Genomic DNA, 18,048 nt, shown 5'->3' on the forward strand with positions numbered 1-18,048 from the left:
TGGAGTCCCAAGCCAGGGAAAGCACCCTAGTAGAAATCACAGTATCATGAGGTAGCCTGGAAACTGCACTGCTCATTGGTGCTAAACCTTATTGGTATGTTCTCTCCTCCCCACCCACCTTCAGTCTAGTACCTCCAACCAGTTAGTCCTCCAGGTACTAGGTGTTTGTCAATCCATGCTAACAAGAATTGGGTTATGCTGATAAGGATCCAATAAGTAGACCATGAATGGAAAAGTTTTTTAATTCTTTGACTGCTACACATTCCCACTTTGGGACGCTCCAGCAGTGCAGCTCTGATGGTGGAACGATTCATAGCCAGACCCATTGGAGCATTCTTGCACTCCTTCCTGCCCCCACTCCCTCACTGTGCGTATTCTGAGGATGAGGCTATAAAGTAGGTGGCACTCCAGCTGTCTCAGTTTCTTCCAGCTACATTTGCAAACAGACTGGAACCCTTCCAGATCCACCTTTGCAAGCAAGTCTGTGCTATTAGCTAGTTTTAGGAGTAGTTTAATTGTTTTATTTTATTGAAATGTGTTTTGTTTTACAATTATCAGGATACTTATAGGTTCTGCACCCCAGGGTGGTTCCCATATTCTGAGGCAGATCTGAAGGGAAGGTAGCCAGGATTTAAGATGTGCCTCTTCACTATTGTCTTTTCTCCCCCACTCGTACGAGGTGTCTCATGTGCTATCGTAGGGACATTTTCCTTTCCAGTGCACAGTATGCAGGACTTCTACTTCAAGAACCCATAAGGAGTGTCAAAATCTGCTCCAAGACCTCCTGCTGCAGGAGGTCCTATAGACCAAGTCCTCTAGTGCTGATGAATCTGGTTCCATGAGTAAAGAGTGGCCTGCATTGGCCCCCATTCTTTTGGGAACTAAGAGGAAGCTTCCTAAGTTTCTGTTCAAGATACCATCCTCTGATCCAGGAAGAAGGGTGATAAAGCCCTTGGTACCAAAGGATCCTCATTCCTAATGTAGCAGAATGGTCCAGGTGTCAGTGTCAGCAGAGCCGATCTTGTTAGGAGTTCCCTTGAATCCAGTACTCCTGGTTTTGGGAGGAGTTGTGGTACATAATGCCAGCCCCTGTCAGTAGGTCCAGTCACTGTTCCAAATTGCTTTTATTCCTCTGGATTGAGTCCTATAACATCCTTAGATCCTAGACCGAAGCGTAAGGTGGCTGGTCAGCATAAATCCCTAAAAGCATGTTATACTCTTTCTGTAACGAGTGCTACTATTCTGAATGTCTGGTCCAATGCCTCTGTGCTATCAGTAGGACAAGTTGGATCTGCAAATAGTTGTAGGAATAGAAGTCCTACATAGTAAATCCTTGTCTTCAGGGTAATTTTAGATTCCTAAACAAGAAGAGTCTTCCTTCCAAAGGAAAGATCCTTAAAAACTCAGTATGCCATTATCAGACTTCAGGGGAACCCCAACCTGACGGTAATGTTCTTCCTCAGGCCGAGCTGGCTTCAACAACCTATATAACTCCATGTGCTCATTTCAGAATGAGAGCTCTGTAACATAGGCTGGTGAAAAATTACCTGCCAAGTTCAGACAGCATGTCCTTAAGTTATTTCTCCCGGAAGAGGAGCTCTTGTCTCGTACATGATGGATACAGTCAACATCCTGAAAGGAGTGGCATTCGAGCCTCCACTCCCATCAGCAACTATCAGTTGGATGCATCCACTCTGGGATGGGAGTGCATTTCAGTGACCTAATAACCCACAGTCATTGGAAGCACTTTGAAAAACAGCTACATATTACTGTATTGGAGTTGAAGGTAATCAGTCTAGCTCTCAGATCCTTTCTGCCTCACAAGACAAAGTACTCTGACAATTTGACAGCTATGTTCAATGTGAACAAACCGGGAGGAGCTCATTCCTCACAACTACATAAAGATGTTACAGTGCTACAGAGCTGGTGCATACCTCATATTTACCTGATAGCTCTTCACCTAATGGGGAAAAACAAGCTGGTGGATTGTCTCAGCAGAGACTAAGAGGAGTTAACGAATGGTCTCTAAATACATCAGTTGCAAAGAAAATCTTCACTTTTTGGCATCATCCAGAAGTAGATCTGGTCACAATGAGACACGATGCCAGATGCCTGAGCTTCTGCTCCATTTCAAATTCATTCCTACTCAGCTGGAGATTAGGTCTTTTCCATACCTTTACCCATTTTTCTTTTAATCCAAAGAACAAAACAGAAGATGAAAACAGAGTAATTCTGGTTGCTCAGGCATGGTCAAGACAAAAGTGCTTACCAGCTCTCCTTCACCTCTTCAAGGTGTAGTATACTGTTCTCTACCAGCAACCGCAGATCTGTTATCCTCAGCAGGATGGCTGGATTTTGCATATGGACCTGTGGTACACCTAGCAGCAAGATCTGTAGGACACTCACTGATTTAGAGAGAGCCGGTTTGTCAGATGTACAACACATCCTGCTAAACTCCAGAAAGCAATCTACTCGTAAATGCTCTTACCCCAGGTGGAGAAGGTCTACGAAAGGTATAGTGTTAAAGGTCTATGAAGGATTTTTAAAGGTTTAGGAAGGGTATAGTGCCAGACAAGGATTCTCCGTCATCATGGGACCTTAACTTAGTCCTTATTCAGTTTGAGACCATCATCTGAAACTGAGTGCTTAGTGTTTTATCTATCAATCAAAACAGCATTCATTGTAGCAGTAACATCTGCCAGAACCATAAGCGAACTACAAGCCTTGAAGGCAGAGCCACTGTTCAGTTTTCCATAGAAACAGTGTTCCTTTATCTACATTCAAAATTTCTGCCCAAGGTGGTAACTGCCTTCCATCTTAACTAGTCAATTAGTCTACTGTCTTTCCCAGACTTATTGCACTTTCAGATGAATCAAAACTGCACACATCAGATGCTAAATAGGCAGTAGCCTTCTATCTGAAAAAGAACTAGACTTTAGAAAGTCCTCAGATCACTTTATTTCATATAGATAATCGTAATAGGCAATCCCATCACAATGCTTCTCCAAATGGGTTAGACTGCATATGAAGGAGAGTTACAAACTAGCTTCTGCTCCTCTTCCTGCAAGAGTGAGGGCACACTCCCCTAGGGCTAAGTCAGTTTCTATAGTATGGCTTAAACATATTCCCATTATTGAAATCTGCAGAGTTGCAACATAGTGCTCTGTACACATATTTACTAAATGTTGTCCGCTTGATTTAGGATCTTGATACGTGATGTGCATTTGGTAGGGCAGTACTCAGTCACTGTTGAAATAGGATGCAGTGTACCATTTTCTTCAATTGACAGTACTGCTTATCAAACTATGCCAAGAGTGGGAATGTGTAGAGGTCACTGAAAGAAGAAATGAAGGTTACTCCCCTGTAACTGGAGTTCTTCAAGATGGATTCTACACGTTCACACTCCCTGCCCACCTTCCTCTCTACTTCAGAATCCTAATTAAAATCTTGGACCTAAGAAAGCAGTGGAAGGAACTGAGCTGACCAGAGGGCCATGTCCCCTTTTATACTTTTGCCCTCAGAACATTCAGGAACAATGAAGAGAAGGATTGGGGGAGATGTGAGAGCTCTTCAGTGGGCACTGCTACAAGAAGGTTTTACTATGAGTTGTACTGCTAGTGCTTCCCAAAAGCATGAATGTGTGGAGTCCCTCTTGTAGAACTGCAGTTACAGGTTAGTAACCTTCATTTTACTAGAGCAATTGCTCTAAAGTATTTGCTATAATTAAGGTTGCAAAATGGTTTTCATTGATCCTCTGTTTAAAATTTCTCATAATATTCTGAAAATTCATTTTCTGCTAAAACTTTCCATGCTTGGTTTCTTGGTTTCCTTTTGGGGGGGCAGAAGGGGAAGAATTGAGCTAATTTTGAGCCATGTTTGATTGTATATTGTTCTGTAACAACTTTTTTTTGCGGGGGTGGGGGGAACTGAGTAAACTTTTAAGTTGAAATTTTGCATGTAAACCGTGCTCACTGAGAGGAGTACTGTCTCCGTAGATTTCAAAACAATTGGTTTTGACTAAGTATGAGGGTTTGACGTGCATACTGTTAAAACATTTAAGTTGTAATGTACGTGCTTCACAAGAGATGCATTGAAAATGTGTGTGCAGCTAAATAGGAACTGATTGGAAACTTCCAACTTATGTCTGTTTCTAATTATCTTTCTTTAGAAACAAACTTGAAATCTTTTGTATGTAACAAAGTTATTCAATTAAAATTGAAGTCATAAAATGAAATGTAAGGGATTCTAGTAAGTGTAAAATAAGAATTTAAAGTTTCAGGTACTTCACCTATCTGAGTCATCCTGGCAATTATTGTGATTGTAGAATCACGTATTTTAAATTAGATTTTTTTCTTAAGAATATGCAAAAATAGAACAGTGCAATAATTGACAAATTTTGTTATGGTAATTTAAATATTGGCGTCAGGATAAAGGAATGCAAATCTTGTAATTTCATATTTTTAGCTCTGTTTTCTTTTAACATGGCTCAGACATGATGGCATTACTAAAAACATTTTTAGATTACAATTTTAACTAATATACACTGATCTTATGGTCATGCTCTGGCCCTTTCTTGTGTTGTGTTTTTTTTTTTTTTTTAAATTCCCATTCTTAAACTTTCTCTTCTCTGTTGCTGTGTTAAAGAGCCACACCAACACGAGAAAAAGGTGCATTTCATTCCTCAACCTCCATAGTCAAAGTAGACAAACTGGAAGGATCACCTCCTGCAAATTTCTAGTTATTTTTCATCGTAGTCATTACTGGTAATAGTAGGTATGAATTGGATCAAGTGTGATTAAGCTGGCTGTATTCTGTTAAGGTTTCAACAGCGACGTTAAGCTAACAGCACTATACACATACTATTTGTGATATGAAAAGTAATACTCTTAAGATAAAGTATACAAAATGTCCTATAAAGCAGTGATTCTCAAACTTATTTAATTGGGCCACCCTTCTTTGTGTCTATAGTCATTTATCATCATTCCCCCCCCCCAACCCCACCCCCCGCCACAAGTACATATTTCACCACCCAGCTCTGAAGGCAGAGTTGAGAGCAGCAGCTGCTGGCTGGGCCATGTGAAAAGTGATATTCATTGATATCACTTTTCACAGCAGCTTTAGCACCCCATTGCCACCATTACTTCTGCGCTGCTGCTGCCATTCCAAGGCTGACAGCCAGAGCCCCCACCGCCTCCTGGTGAGGGATTGAAGGGGAGGGGAGAAGAACCTGAGCCCTGGCTGCCTCCCAGTGAGGGATTGGGGCAGAGAGGGAGGAAATCCTGAGCCCAGGTGGTGGGGTTCCGGCTGTCCCCATGATCTCCTCCTCCCAGGTGTGCACGGCTCTTTTGCACAAGCCCCACCAACTCAGGGTTGACAGCCAGAGCTCTTCAAAAAAAGAAGTAAAAAAAAAAAAAAAAAAAAAAGCACACCACTCATGCCTCCCTTGACACATTCCCGCACCTCCTTTGGGAGGCCTGCCCCATAGTTTGAGAACTGCTGCTATAAAGCATATAGTATATTCAAAGACGCTAAGTTTACAGTTGGAAGATTAACTCTTTATTTCCCTGATTTTATGTGTAACTTAGTGTTACATTTAACTAAACGTATTTGTATTTTCTGCACTACACCAGCATAGTTAAAGCTGAAAAAAAAACCCACTCTAGTGTTGTTTCTATATATAAATTTATTTCAATTTTGTGAAGCAAAATAAAGCTATATTGGAATAAAGTGCCTTTATAACAGTGTAACTGTCTGCACAGGGGCTTTTACCAGCATAACTTTGTCAGCAAAAAAGTCACACCCTTTAGCAACATAGTTAAGTCAGTAAATGTTTAAGTGTAGACCATGCCTCAAAGTGCTTTCTTACATGGAAGGTAGAAAATGTAAATCTTAAACATGCTTAGTCTTGTTTGATGAAAAAGAAAGAGACAGGAGTCCTTGTATCACTGAACTCCTTAAAACAATTAAAGTATTGGTGACCCAGTCCAAGCAAGTTCTGTCCAGTTGTCAGTGAGAAGAAAATGCCTATATGGAGCATACGCAAATGGTGCTCTAGGCTGAGGGGAGGAATTCTAAGGGTATGTCTACACTACGGGATTATTCCAATTTTACAGAAACCGGTTTTTGAAAACAGATTGTATAAAGTCGAATGTATGCGGCCACACTAAGCACATTAATTTGGCGGTGTGCGTCCATGTACCGGGGCTAGTGTCGATTTCTGGAGCGTTGCACTGTGGGTAGCTATCCCATAGTTCCCACAGTCTCCTCCACCCATTGGAATTCTGGGTTGAGATCCCAATGCCTGATGGGGCCAAAAACATTGTCGCGGGTGGTTCTGGGTACATCCTCCCCTCCATCCTGGAAAGCAACGGCAGACAACCGTTTCGTGCCTTTTTCCTGGGTGAACAGTGCAGACGCCATACCGCGGCAAGCATGGAGCCCGCTCAGCTCAAGACAGCAGTCATGAACATTGTAAACACCTCGTGCGTTATCGTGCAGTTTATGCTGAACCAGAACCTGCAAAACCAGGCGACGAGGAGTAGGCTACGGCAGCGCGGCAACGAGAGTGATGAGGACATGGACATGGAATTCTATCAAACCGCGGGCCCCGGCGCTTTGGAGATCATGCTGTTAATGGGGCAGGTTCATGCCGTGGAACGCCGATTCTGGGCCCGGGAAACAAGCACAGACTGGTGGGACCGCATAGTGTTGCAGGTGTGGGACGATTCCCAGTGGCTGCGAAACTTTCGCATGCGTAAGGGCACTTTCATGGAACTTTGTGACTTGCTTTCCCCTGCCCTGAAGCTCCAGAATACCAAGATGAGAGCAGCCCTCACAGTTGAGAAGCGAGTGGCGATAGCCCTGTGGAAGCTTGCAACGCCAGACAGCTACCGGTCAGTCGGGAATCAATTTGGAGTGGGCAGAGCTACTGTGGGGGCTGCTGTGATGCAAGTAGCTAAACCAATCACTGAGCTGCTGCTACCAAAGGTAGGTGACTCTGGGAAACGTGCAGGTCATAGTGGATGGCTTTGCTGCAATGGGATTCCCTAACTGTGGTGGGGCGATAGATGGAACCCATATCCCTATCTTGGCACCGGAGCACCAGGGCAGCCAGTACGTAAACCGCAAGGAGTACTTTTCAGTGGTGCTGCAAGCACTGGTGGATCACAAGGGACGTTTCACCAACATCAACATGGGATGGCCGGGAAGGGTTCATGACGCTCGCGTCTTCAGGAACACAAATCTGTTTAAACGGCTGCAGCAAGGGACTTACTTCTCAGACCAGAAAATAAGTCGGGGATGTTGAAATGCCTATAGGTATCCTTGGGGACCCAGCCTACCCCTTAATGCCATGGCTCATGAAGCCATACACAGAAAGCCTGGACAGGAGTCAGGACCTGTTCAACTACAGGCTGAGCAAGTGCAGAATGATGGTAGAATGCATTTGGGCATTTAAAAGGTCGCTGGTGCACTTTACTGACTCGCTCAGACCTCAGCCAAACCAATATTCCCATTGTTATTGCTGCTTGCTGTGTGCTCCACAATCTCTGTGAGAGTAAGGGGGAGACCTTTATGGCGGGGTGGGAGGCTGAGGCAAATCGCCTGGCCGCTGATTACGCGCAGCCAGACCCCAGGGCGATTAGAAGAGCACACCAGGAAGCGCTGCGCATCAGAGAAGCTTTGAAAACCAGTTTCATGACTGGCCAGGCTACCGTGTGAACGTTCTGTTTGTTTCTCCTTGATGAAAACCCACCCCCTTGATTGACTCGTTCTCTGTAAGCAACCCACCCTCCCCCTTCGATCCCAGCTTGCTTTCAAAGGAAATAAAGTCACTGTCGTTTAAAAGTCATGCATTCTTTATTAATTGATTATAAAAAGGGGGAGAGAACTGAGAAGGTAGCCCGGGTGGGGTTTGGGGGGAGGAGGATAGGAGGGAAGGAAAAGGCCACTAAAAAAGTTCAAAGTAATGACAGCCTTTTGGTTGGGCTGTCTACTGGGGTGGATTGGGAGGGTGCACGGAGCCTCCTCTCCCCCCCCCCCCCCGCGTTCTTACACGTCTGGGTGAGGAGCGCCCCCCCCCCACTTGGCTAACTGCAGGGAAGGATTTCTTTTCAGCCACAGGCAAACAGCCCAGTAGGAACGGCCACCTCTGTCCCCTTAATTAAATTCCCGTATTTCAACCAGGTTACCATGAACGATATCACTCTCCTGAGGATAACACAGCGAGATAAAGAATGGATGTTGCTTGAATGCCAGCAAACACCGGGACCATACGCTGCCAGGCTTTGTCATGCAATGATACCAGATTACTTGCTACTAGCATGGCGTGGTCAAGTGTCCTACCATGGAGGACGGAATAAGGCTGCACTGCTCAGAAACCTTCTGCAAAGGCTTTTAGAGTACCTCCAGGAGAGCGTCATGGAGATGTCCCTGGAGGATTTCCGCTCCGTTAACAGACTTTTCCAGTAGCTGTACTGGCCACGAATTCATCCCAAGTCCTCAGGGCAAATTAATCATTAAAAAATGCTTGCTTTTAAACCATGGTTTATATTTACAAAGGTACACTCACCGGAGGTCCCTTCCATGGACTCATTGTCTGGGGGTTGGGAGGGTGTTTCGGTCAGGCTGAGAAAAAGATCCTGGCTGTTGGGGAGAATGGAGTGCTGTGTGCTCTCCACAAGCTTGTCATCATCCTCATCCTCCTCCTCCTCCTCCTCCTCCTCTTCTTCCCCATCCGCAGAATCCTCAGGCATGGCTGAGATTACCCCCACCTTGGAATCCACGGTCAGAGGTGGGGTAGTGGTGGCGCCCCTCCCCCCCCCCCAGAATTGCATGCAGCTCAGCATAGAAGCGGCATGTCTGCGGCTCTGACCCAGAGCGACCGTTTGCCTCCTTTGTTTTTTGATAGGCTTGTCTGACCTCCTTAACTTTCACGTGGCACTGTAGTGAGTCCCTATTGTGGCATCTCTCCATCATGCCCTTGGAGATTTTTTTTCAAATGTTTTGGCATTTCGTCTTTTGGAACATAGTTCTGCTAGCACTGAATCCTCTCCCCATATAGCGATCAGATCCAGTACCTCCCGTACGGTCCATGCTGGTGCTCTTTTTCGATTCTCGGACTGCATGGTTACCTGTGCTGATGAGCTCTGCATGGTCTCCTGTGCTGTGCACGCTGGGCAAACAGGAAATGTAATTCAAAAGTTCGCGGGGCTTTTCCTGTCTACCTGGCCAGTGCATCCGAGTTCAGATTGCTGTCCAGAGAGGTCACAATGGTGCACTGAGGGATAGCTCCCAGAGGCCAATACCGTCGAATTGCGGCCACACTAACCCTAATCCAAAATGGCAATACCGATTTCAGCGCTACTCCCCTCGTCGGGGAGGAGTACAGATATTGATATTAAGAGCCCTTTATATCGAAGTAAAGGGCTTCGTTGTGTGGACGGGTGCAGGGTTAATTCGGTTTAACGCTGCTAAATTCGAGAGAAACTCGTAGTGTAGACCAGGCCTAACGGTCCATAAAGAAAATGAGATCCCTTCTGGGTTGAGGACATTGTTCTTCCTAGAGTCCAATGCTAACTTCTGCTATGGAGAGGACTTCTCACTACTCTGTGAAGGACTAAGACCTTGCCATGAAATTATATTTGTGTATACAACAAAAAGTATTCTTGACTTGGAAAAATCAAATGTTCTTTCAGACTTTGAAATCACACACCGGGTCTAGCCACTTCGCGCCACTGTCTCACAGTAATCCAACATCCATGAACTATGGATTGAAGGGGAAAGAGGCAGAAGACTACTCACAAGCATTAAAAAATGTAGGGTGAAACATACTACTTTCTTAAATAATTGTAGGTCCTGTAGGAACTAAAATAAAGTTACAAAAATTCCCATAGCAACATTGTATTGCCACCTCAAATGTTTTTTTAAAATATGAATCAGGCCCTCAAATATCATAATTGGCTTAAAATGAGATTTTAAAAGTGGGGTTCTTTTATTTGCCTTCTGGGTTGAGTCTTTACAATGTAGTAGGGGTAACATTTTTAAGCTTTTCTCTGTAACCATTAATGGGTAGGAACTTACGTTCCAAAAAACACAAACAAATCCCTCATTTGTGACCACTAGCCTAACGTTTCCAATTTTGCATGATTTTATGATGGGGGACATTGTGTACCAGATAAATCAGATTGTTGTGAATTTGTTCTGGCCCCAATCCCACTGGTACCTTCCTTCCATACATGGGCAAACAGCTCCTTGTTGCTAAGATTAATTTTGGTTCATGAGGATTTAAAGGTGAATCCTGTGACAATTCCTTCCCCATCTGTACCTGTTTTATTGCTTCTGACTACACTGCATTTTTATGGGCATAAAGCAAATGGATTAGTGGCAAATAAAATGAATTAATTTTTTTTTAAAAGTTACTATAATCCACTTGCCTCAATAATTGTGTCTTGGTCACAGATTAAAGTAAAGAAAAACTGTTTGTGGTCCTGTTACAAAAACCTGCAAAAAGAAAAGTTAGGAATTTTTTACTTTGGACATGCCAGGACGTAGATAACAAACTTCTTGGGTAATTTCACCCTTGAAAAACAAATCTTTATAAAGGTTAGATGAGTTAACCTTGTTAAAATAATATTGAATGAATTTGCCAAGTAATTCAAAACTAAAGGTTTTAGTACCTAATTGAATTTCAGAGCTCCTTTATTACTATTAGCAGTCAGAATTTTACTTTTTACGGTGTTTCACAGGTTAGCATTTCACTTTATCTGTTATTTCTTATTTAACCTTACATCCCCCACAAGGTGCCTGGCAGCAGGATGTGCTGAGTTTTCTAGATGCCTCTCAGTCAGTGTTTCCAACTTCCCTACTGCTTGATCTTATTCCTGGCAAGTAGGTTATGATCCTGCTTTGTCAGGTTCAGTCAATACTGGCTACTGAGGTCCCTGTATGGGCCACCAGTGTTTCCCCACATGGGTTTGAATTTACTTAGTAATTTAAAGAGATGTCAGATCAGTTAGCTTGGTTGAATTTTATTAGTCTATTAGACTGGACAGTGAATAACAGATACATTACCACAATTTGTGAGAACCTGTTTTTGCAGCCGATGACTATTAGCTTGCACTGTTTTTGTTCTGAATTGGCTTATGAATTGACATTCTTGTAGCCCGCCTGTTTACAATTTTGTTCTCTGTATGGGAAAACAGGAAATAACATCTTATTTTTACCCATAAATTTCCAGTATATTTAAATGTTTACAGAAAAGAGATAAACAAACATATTAAATTCTAACCTAAGCATATGTTTCTTGTTGTTAATGCATCACTAAAAATAATATATCTTGCTTAACAATCCTTGTAAATTGTCAGATCTTTTCTAGTAGTTCTCAGCAAACTATTTCCCCTCCTCTTAGCATGATTCCCAAAGCACTGTGGGAGTTTGACTCATAGGCAAGTTATAGGTTTCAAAGGTCAACAAAGCTGTGGCCGGTCAGCGCTCTCCACGTGACTCAGAATGGAGTTTCCCAGCTAGCAGCAATCACTGCATCCTCCCTCATGTCAAAGGAGAACTCCACCAGCAAGCTGCACAGCTACCCAAATTGTAAACCTATTAGCAAAAAGGGAAGGAGAAACCAACACTGTAGGGCACACTCAGCAGTTGGTTTCTATCCTTCCATTTCCCTTGGAGTTTAGAGGAGATTAATACCAGTTACCCATTCAGCCTTACACTAACCAACTTCATGTGACAGACCATTCCATTATACAGACTACCTAAAATTATTCACTTTTTGACTCCGCTCCGTTTTTCATCAAACGCCAAAAATGAAGAAAAAAGTTACACAACTTCTAAATCCTTGTAAGTCAAGCAATATTTTTTTGGTATTGTTTCTTGCAACTTTGTCATATCACATTAACACTGGGAAATAATTGCAATAAACTACTTTGGCAGTTGCTGAACTCCTCAACTTCATTTCATTGTTTAATTGTCCAGAAAAGCAGTTTGCTTCATATTCTGAGTGAACGCTGTCCCTTAAATAAGGAATTATAAAGAATCATCAATTTTGGTTAATTGGTGCTCTGCATCTGGGCTTCAAAAATATAACTAGCAGCTAATATTTGAAACTGTATGCCACAATAATTAAAATTATGGTACTGAAAATAAGTGGTGCTGAGTTTTATACTGACTCGTCCAGGTTGTCCTAATTTAAAGGTAAGTTTTCTTTAAAATAGTCACTAATTTCTGGCATGCAGGTGTTTGAGAGCCTAACGCTCATTTGCATTGAAAATGTTCCTACTCATATCGGACAGTAATGTAAAGATCTGTAGAGGAGGACATAGTTTAAATTCCCTCCCAGATAATCATGGGATTGTGTTTAATTTCACTGAGAGAGTGAAAGATATGGTTATCAGCAGTGTTGGCGATTGTGTATATTTTTTAATGGTGAAACATGTTTATCTCACAGGCCCTAAAGGATAGTACAGAAGTGGAAATAGTGGATCAGAAGATGAGAAAAAGGGTAGACCCAGAAAAATGGCCAATTCCTGGTCCACCTTCACGGAATCAGCCACAAACTGACTTCTCTCAGCTCATCAACTGCCCAGAATTTATACCAGGCAAAGCTTTTGGTTCATATACTGGTAAAGAATTTATTTCATAGAAACTCAAAATTTTAGGACTGAAACTGCTGTCTAGTCCAACAAGTCTGCATTTTATTTTTCATTAATATTTGATTTCATAGTAGGAATAGCAAGTATAAAATTCAACTCTGCTAGTTGGAATGGGAATTGCAAGGCTGGCAGTTAGAAAGGCACAGTGTGCCAGAAGACAGTAAACTTGTGGTTAAGGTTGCATGTTTTTCCAAGAGATGTGCATGTTTTGTAAGATTACCTTCTCTTTGGTAAATGGAAAGATGTAGAGAGTCAAGACAGTTTCAGATTTAAAACTGAATTTCTTTGCTTGTCATATTTTATAACATTAACTCTATTAAAACATATATTTCCCCAAAGGAGCCAGCTGTAATATATCCCTATCCATAGGACTACATCTCTAGTGTATGACTGATGATCACCTCAAACTGATTTCAGAATAATTCATAGATTCTAAGGCCAAAATTGGACCATTGTGATCATCTAGTCTGACCTCCTGTATAGCACAGGATATGGAACGTCCCCAAAATAATTCCTAGAGCATATCTTTTAGAAAAACATCTAATGTTGATGTGAAAGTTGTCAGGGACGGAGAATCCACCACAACCCTGAGTGTATTGTTTCAATGGTTAATTACTGTCACGGTTAAAAATTTTACTCATTTCCAGTCTGAATTTGTCTACCTTGGACTTCCAGCCATTGGATTGTGTTATACTTTTCTCTGCTAGATTGAAGGAGCCCATTATTAAATATTTCCCCCCACACACCCCAATGTAGGTACTTACAGACTGTAATCAAGTCATCCATTAACCTTTTCTCTCAAGATAAATAGATTGAGCTCATTGAGTTTGTCACTATAAGACTTGTTTTCTAATCCTTTGTTCATTCTGTGGCTCTTCTCTGAACTCTATCAATATTCTTCTTGAATTGTTGTCACAAGAACTGCACACAATATTCTAGCAGTGCTCGAACCACTGCCAAATACAGAGCACTGAATTTGTCACTAATCATGCTGTTTGTTTTATGGATAACTTCCATCTCTCAGGCCGTCAGAGGCACTTTTAATTTATGCTGGAGTCACCAATGTAAACTGTTCTTTAAAATATAGAATAGCAAGTAATTGAGTCTTTTTTTAATTTGTTCTGATCAGTGTCATATTTAAACCTTAATTAGAAATAGGAATTATAGCTACAATGAAAGTAAAATCTCTAATGCAACAAAAAAAAGAAAAACCTGAATACACAACTAATTTACAATTTTAGAGTCTGCACCAAGTTCTCCAAGAATGGGAAGCCCAAAGAAAAGCACTGAAACAAGTAACCTTCAAACAATGTCTAAAGGATTGTCTACGAGCTTGCCAGATCTGGACTCTGAGCCTTGGATAGAAGTGAAAAAGAGGCATCGTCCATCCCCAGTCAAACTAAAGGTACTGTTAGCTACCTTGATAAAATGTTAAAACACCTCCCCCCTAAAAAATTCATTGTTTGCATATTTTTGAAATACTACAGTATACCACTGCTATGTAGTGAGAGGGAGTGCTGATACCTTCACATAAGCCTAATTAACACTCCTCAGGATACTTGCAGTCTGTATGAGCAGAATGAACTAAATTTGCTCCAGATCATAAAACTGTCCATTATATTGAACAAAGAACTGTTCATATTATCATGGATCACCTAACTTGATATTACAATATACATAATATATATGTAATAATTTATCCTAATTTGGAATCTTAAGAGTATTTAAAAGTAGAAGGAAAGACCACTCTTAATTTTGGAAAATGAACTGGGCCTTAAAATAGGGCCCATATGCAGTGGCACAACTGGAGGTGTTTAGGTTCTGTTGAGAAATTATATGTTTTACAGTGTGAGAGAGAATTTAGTGAAAAGCTGGTGTCAGAATTCTCTATGGACCTTAGCACTGTAATTTTTGTCTTTGTACTAAGCTTAAGAAACCCTTGCAAGTCAACAGCAATTAGACAGCTAACAGCCATTTGTGCCTTTGAAAATGCCTTTCAAAATGTTCCTCTTAAGGTTTGTTGTTTTCATCCATTGAGATGATCCTGTCAGTATCCATTAAAAGAAGTAACAGAATAACCAAGTAATTTGTTTCCCAAAGAAAATGTCATATGTTACCTTTCTTCATTCAGGAATCTGTGCATACACTAGAGCACACACCAAGTCAGCAACAGCAGGCCCCACCTTCACAGGAACAAGAACAAGAAGAGCTTGATTTTTTGTTTGATGAGGAGATGGAACAAATAGAAGGTCGCAAAAATACATTTACTGATTGGTCAGACAATGATTCAGATTATGAAATTGATGACCACGATGTAAACAAAATTTTGATTGTAACACAGACACCACCTTATATGAGAAAACATCCTGGTGGAGATCGCACTGGCAACCATGTGTCTCGTGCAAAAATTACATCAGAACTTGCTAAAGCTATTAATGATGGTTTATACTATTATGAACAGGATTTATGGATGGACCAGGGTGAAAATGATTCTACAGCCATAAAGGTAATTTTTTCTGTCATACAACTTAAACAGATGTTTGACCAAACAAGCCTAAAATTGACTATTATTGCTGCTACTTATACTATCAAAAATCTAATTGGGTGGAAGAAAATAGAAAATAATTATCATATGTATACCTATAGTATGTGTTGTAATTATTTTGTTTAATTTTAACTTCTGATTGCAATTTAATTACTTGCTTTCTATTATAGACCCTAGGTGTAGCAGAGGTTGCTAAATTCAAGATAAATGTATCTCTTCACCCTCAAACTTAGATCTAAGCCAGTGAAGGAATAGTTTGTTTTAAACAATAGGGTATTTTAGGCTGGTGGGGTAGTGTTTGAATGCTAAGAGTATACAATAGATAATTCAGACTTTACATGTGCTCAAACAGCTTGTATTTAATAAAAATTTTAAATGTGTTCATAGGAAAGACAAATTGATTTCCCTGTTTTGGGGGTAGGGTAGAGTATGAGGGAATGAAACTGAAGTCATTGCACTGTAAATTTTATCTTCAATTTTTTTTATCATCTATAAAGTTAGGTTGCATGAAAGTGCAAGTAAAATGCCAGATTTAATACCCACAACCTCATTTTAATCTATATTTCTATTTCCTTGCCCATCTGTGGGTCCACAAAACAGGAGTGAACCTGCAGAAGTTTAGTCCATATACTATAATATGGAATACTACTAAGGTGGCCTGTGTCCAGAGGTGAAAGTAAGCCGGTACAGCACGGCGTACTGGCAAGAGCCGGTATGTCGTGCCAGACTGGACCGGCTTCTCCGGCGGGGATTTAAAGGGCCCAGCGTTCCAGCTGCTACGGGGAGCCCCGGGCCCTTTAAATCACCGCCAGAGCTCTGGCAGCCGGGCTCAGGCGGGAATTTAAAGGGCCCGGGGCTTCCCGCCGCAGCCGGAGCCCCGGGCCCTTTCAATCACCACCGGAGCCCTGCCACGGCTACCGCTGCCCGAGCCCGAGCCCTGCCGCCCCGGGGTAGCGGTGGCAGGGCTCCCGTGGTGATTTAAGGGGCCCAGAGCTCCGTGTCGGCCTCTGCAGCTGGTAGCTCCGGGGTGATTTAAAGGTCCTGGGGCTCCCAGCCACAGCTGGAGCCCCAGGGCCTTTAAAACTTGAAGGGCCCCGCCTCTTTGCATTGAGGTCACACCTCTTCCGGTTGAGGCCACCCCCACTCAGGACTCCGGCATACCGGTAAGTCCTTTAAGTTACTTTCACCCCTGCCTGTGTCCCTAAAGGACAAACACCTCCATCTATAACCAATGGATTTTTAAACACACTGGTGGTTTTACACCAAGTAGCTGGCCAGTGAATGTGGTAGCAAGCTAGCTGAGCTGCTGGAACCTCAGGAACTCAGATTTCTCCACTCCTGCCCTGTCACATGTTGCTCACTAATCAGTCATTCCAAGGAACCCCTCTTTGTGAGTTAGTCCTCCCTGCTCCTTGTCAGATCCACTTCTGACTTTGGGCAGGGCTGTGAGTGGCAAGTTTACAGGCAGCTGAGCTGGATTACCATCGTATTTAGGATAGTGTTTGTACTTCCATTTTTTCCACCCTTGGTGAGCACTGGATTGAGGCAAATCATGGTGGCAGGACCCTATTTCAGTATGGGACAAGGAAAGAGGACAAAAGAATGGGAGTTACTAAAGAAAAGGGGAAATAGATACAAGGATGGGAAAAGAAGAAGAAAGAATATAGGAGAAAATAAGGAATAGATAAAGATCGAAAATGCAAGATGTCTGTAGACTGTACAGTAAACTGCAAGAGGACAGTAGAAAGAATAGAGAGGTAAATGTTTTCTCCCACCTCATTCTTTTAATTGTTGGTCAAGATTTTCAAAAGTGCTTAGTGATTATTTTTTGGGTGCATTGATTTTTGGGTTCCCAACTTGAGATACTTCAAAGAGGCCTCATTTTTCAGAAAGTATTTAGCATCCACCCTCTGAAAAAACAGACATCTTTAAGGAATTTCAAGTTGGGCATCCAAAGTTACTAGTTACTCCTGAAATTCTTTGTGTTTAATGTTGAAATGGGGAGAGATAGAGTAAATAGGAGATGCCTACTCCTTCGTCCCCTGCCCAAACTGCCAGAATCTTCCTGTGCACACCTTACTATAGAGGAAAGATGGTTTGGCACAGGACAGAAACTGGGAAAATGAGGGTTCTGTTCCTCTTTTATAAAGTAGGGTAACTTTTTCTAGTTTCATGAATTTGGTCATTGCAAACAATACTAAGGGGCGCACACTTTGCTTCTATAAGCCAAGCTCATTGCACATGTCCAGGGGTGGCTTCATCTTCCATTTTCTTTCACAAGCTTGCTGTGTGCAACCTCCCAAAGTCAACAGAAAGGACTGTGGTTGTGCAGGATCAATTGTGAATGAATTCTGCTTGACATGTTGCATGCTGGTGCAACTCAGTTCTGTGAACTTGTCTGTTTTTAGATTGATACACAATTGTCACTTTTGTAATTGTGAAATTTTCTCTTCAAATTCAGCAAGAGGTTGAAAACTTCAAGAAACTAAATCTCATCAGTAAAGAAGAGTTTGACAGTCTTACACCTGAGCCAAACCAGGAAGTTCTTCCATGGCCTCCAAGGTCACAACAAGGTAATATAATTGTACTTTCTTTATTATTTTTGTTACTTGTATTATTCTCATTACTAAGAACTCCAGTCATGGACCAGGACCTCGTTGTACCAGGTGTGTACCAACACAGAACAAAAAGACAGTCCCTGCCCCTAAGTGCTCATAACCTAAATATAAAACAAGTGATAGCAGATGGGTACAGACAGGGAAGTACAAGGAAACAATGAGACAGTACTGGTCAGCATGATAAGCAATGGTCTCAGCACGTCAGCAGCCCAACCGTTGTAAA

The 18,048-nt window shown here is 42.0% G+C and overlaps 1 protein-coding gene across 1 annotated transcript in view; it reads left to right on the top strand.

The window, feature by feature from the left end:
* The window catches only part of LARP1B (La ribonucleoprotein 1B), a 115,359-nt gene that overhangs the window by 73,109 nt on the left and 24,202 nt on the right, over positions 1-18,048 (top strand). Inside the window, exons 9-12 of the mRNA XM_065404658.1 lie at positions 12,458-12,632; positions 13,904-14,067; positions 14,794-15,168; positions 17,669-17,780. Of these exons, the coding sequence (XP_065260730.1) occupies positions 12,458-12,632; positions 13,904-14,067; positions 14,794-15,168; positions 17,669-17,780 (826 nt within the window). The remainder of the gene's footprint in view (positions 1-12,457; positions 12,633-13,903; positions 14,068-14,793; positions 15,169-17,668; positions 17,781-18,048) is intronic.

The sequence above is a fragment of the Emys orbicularis genome, chromosome 5, assembly GCF_028017835.1.
Source record: "Emys orbicularis isolate rEmyOrb1 chromosome 5, rEmyOrb1.hap1, whole genome shotgun sequence".
NCBI classification, from domain to species: Eukaryota; Metazoa; Chordata; order Testudines; family Emydidae; genus Emys; species Emys orbicularis.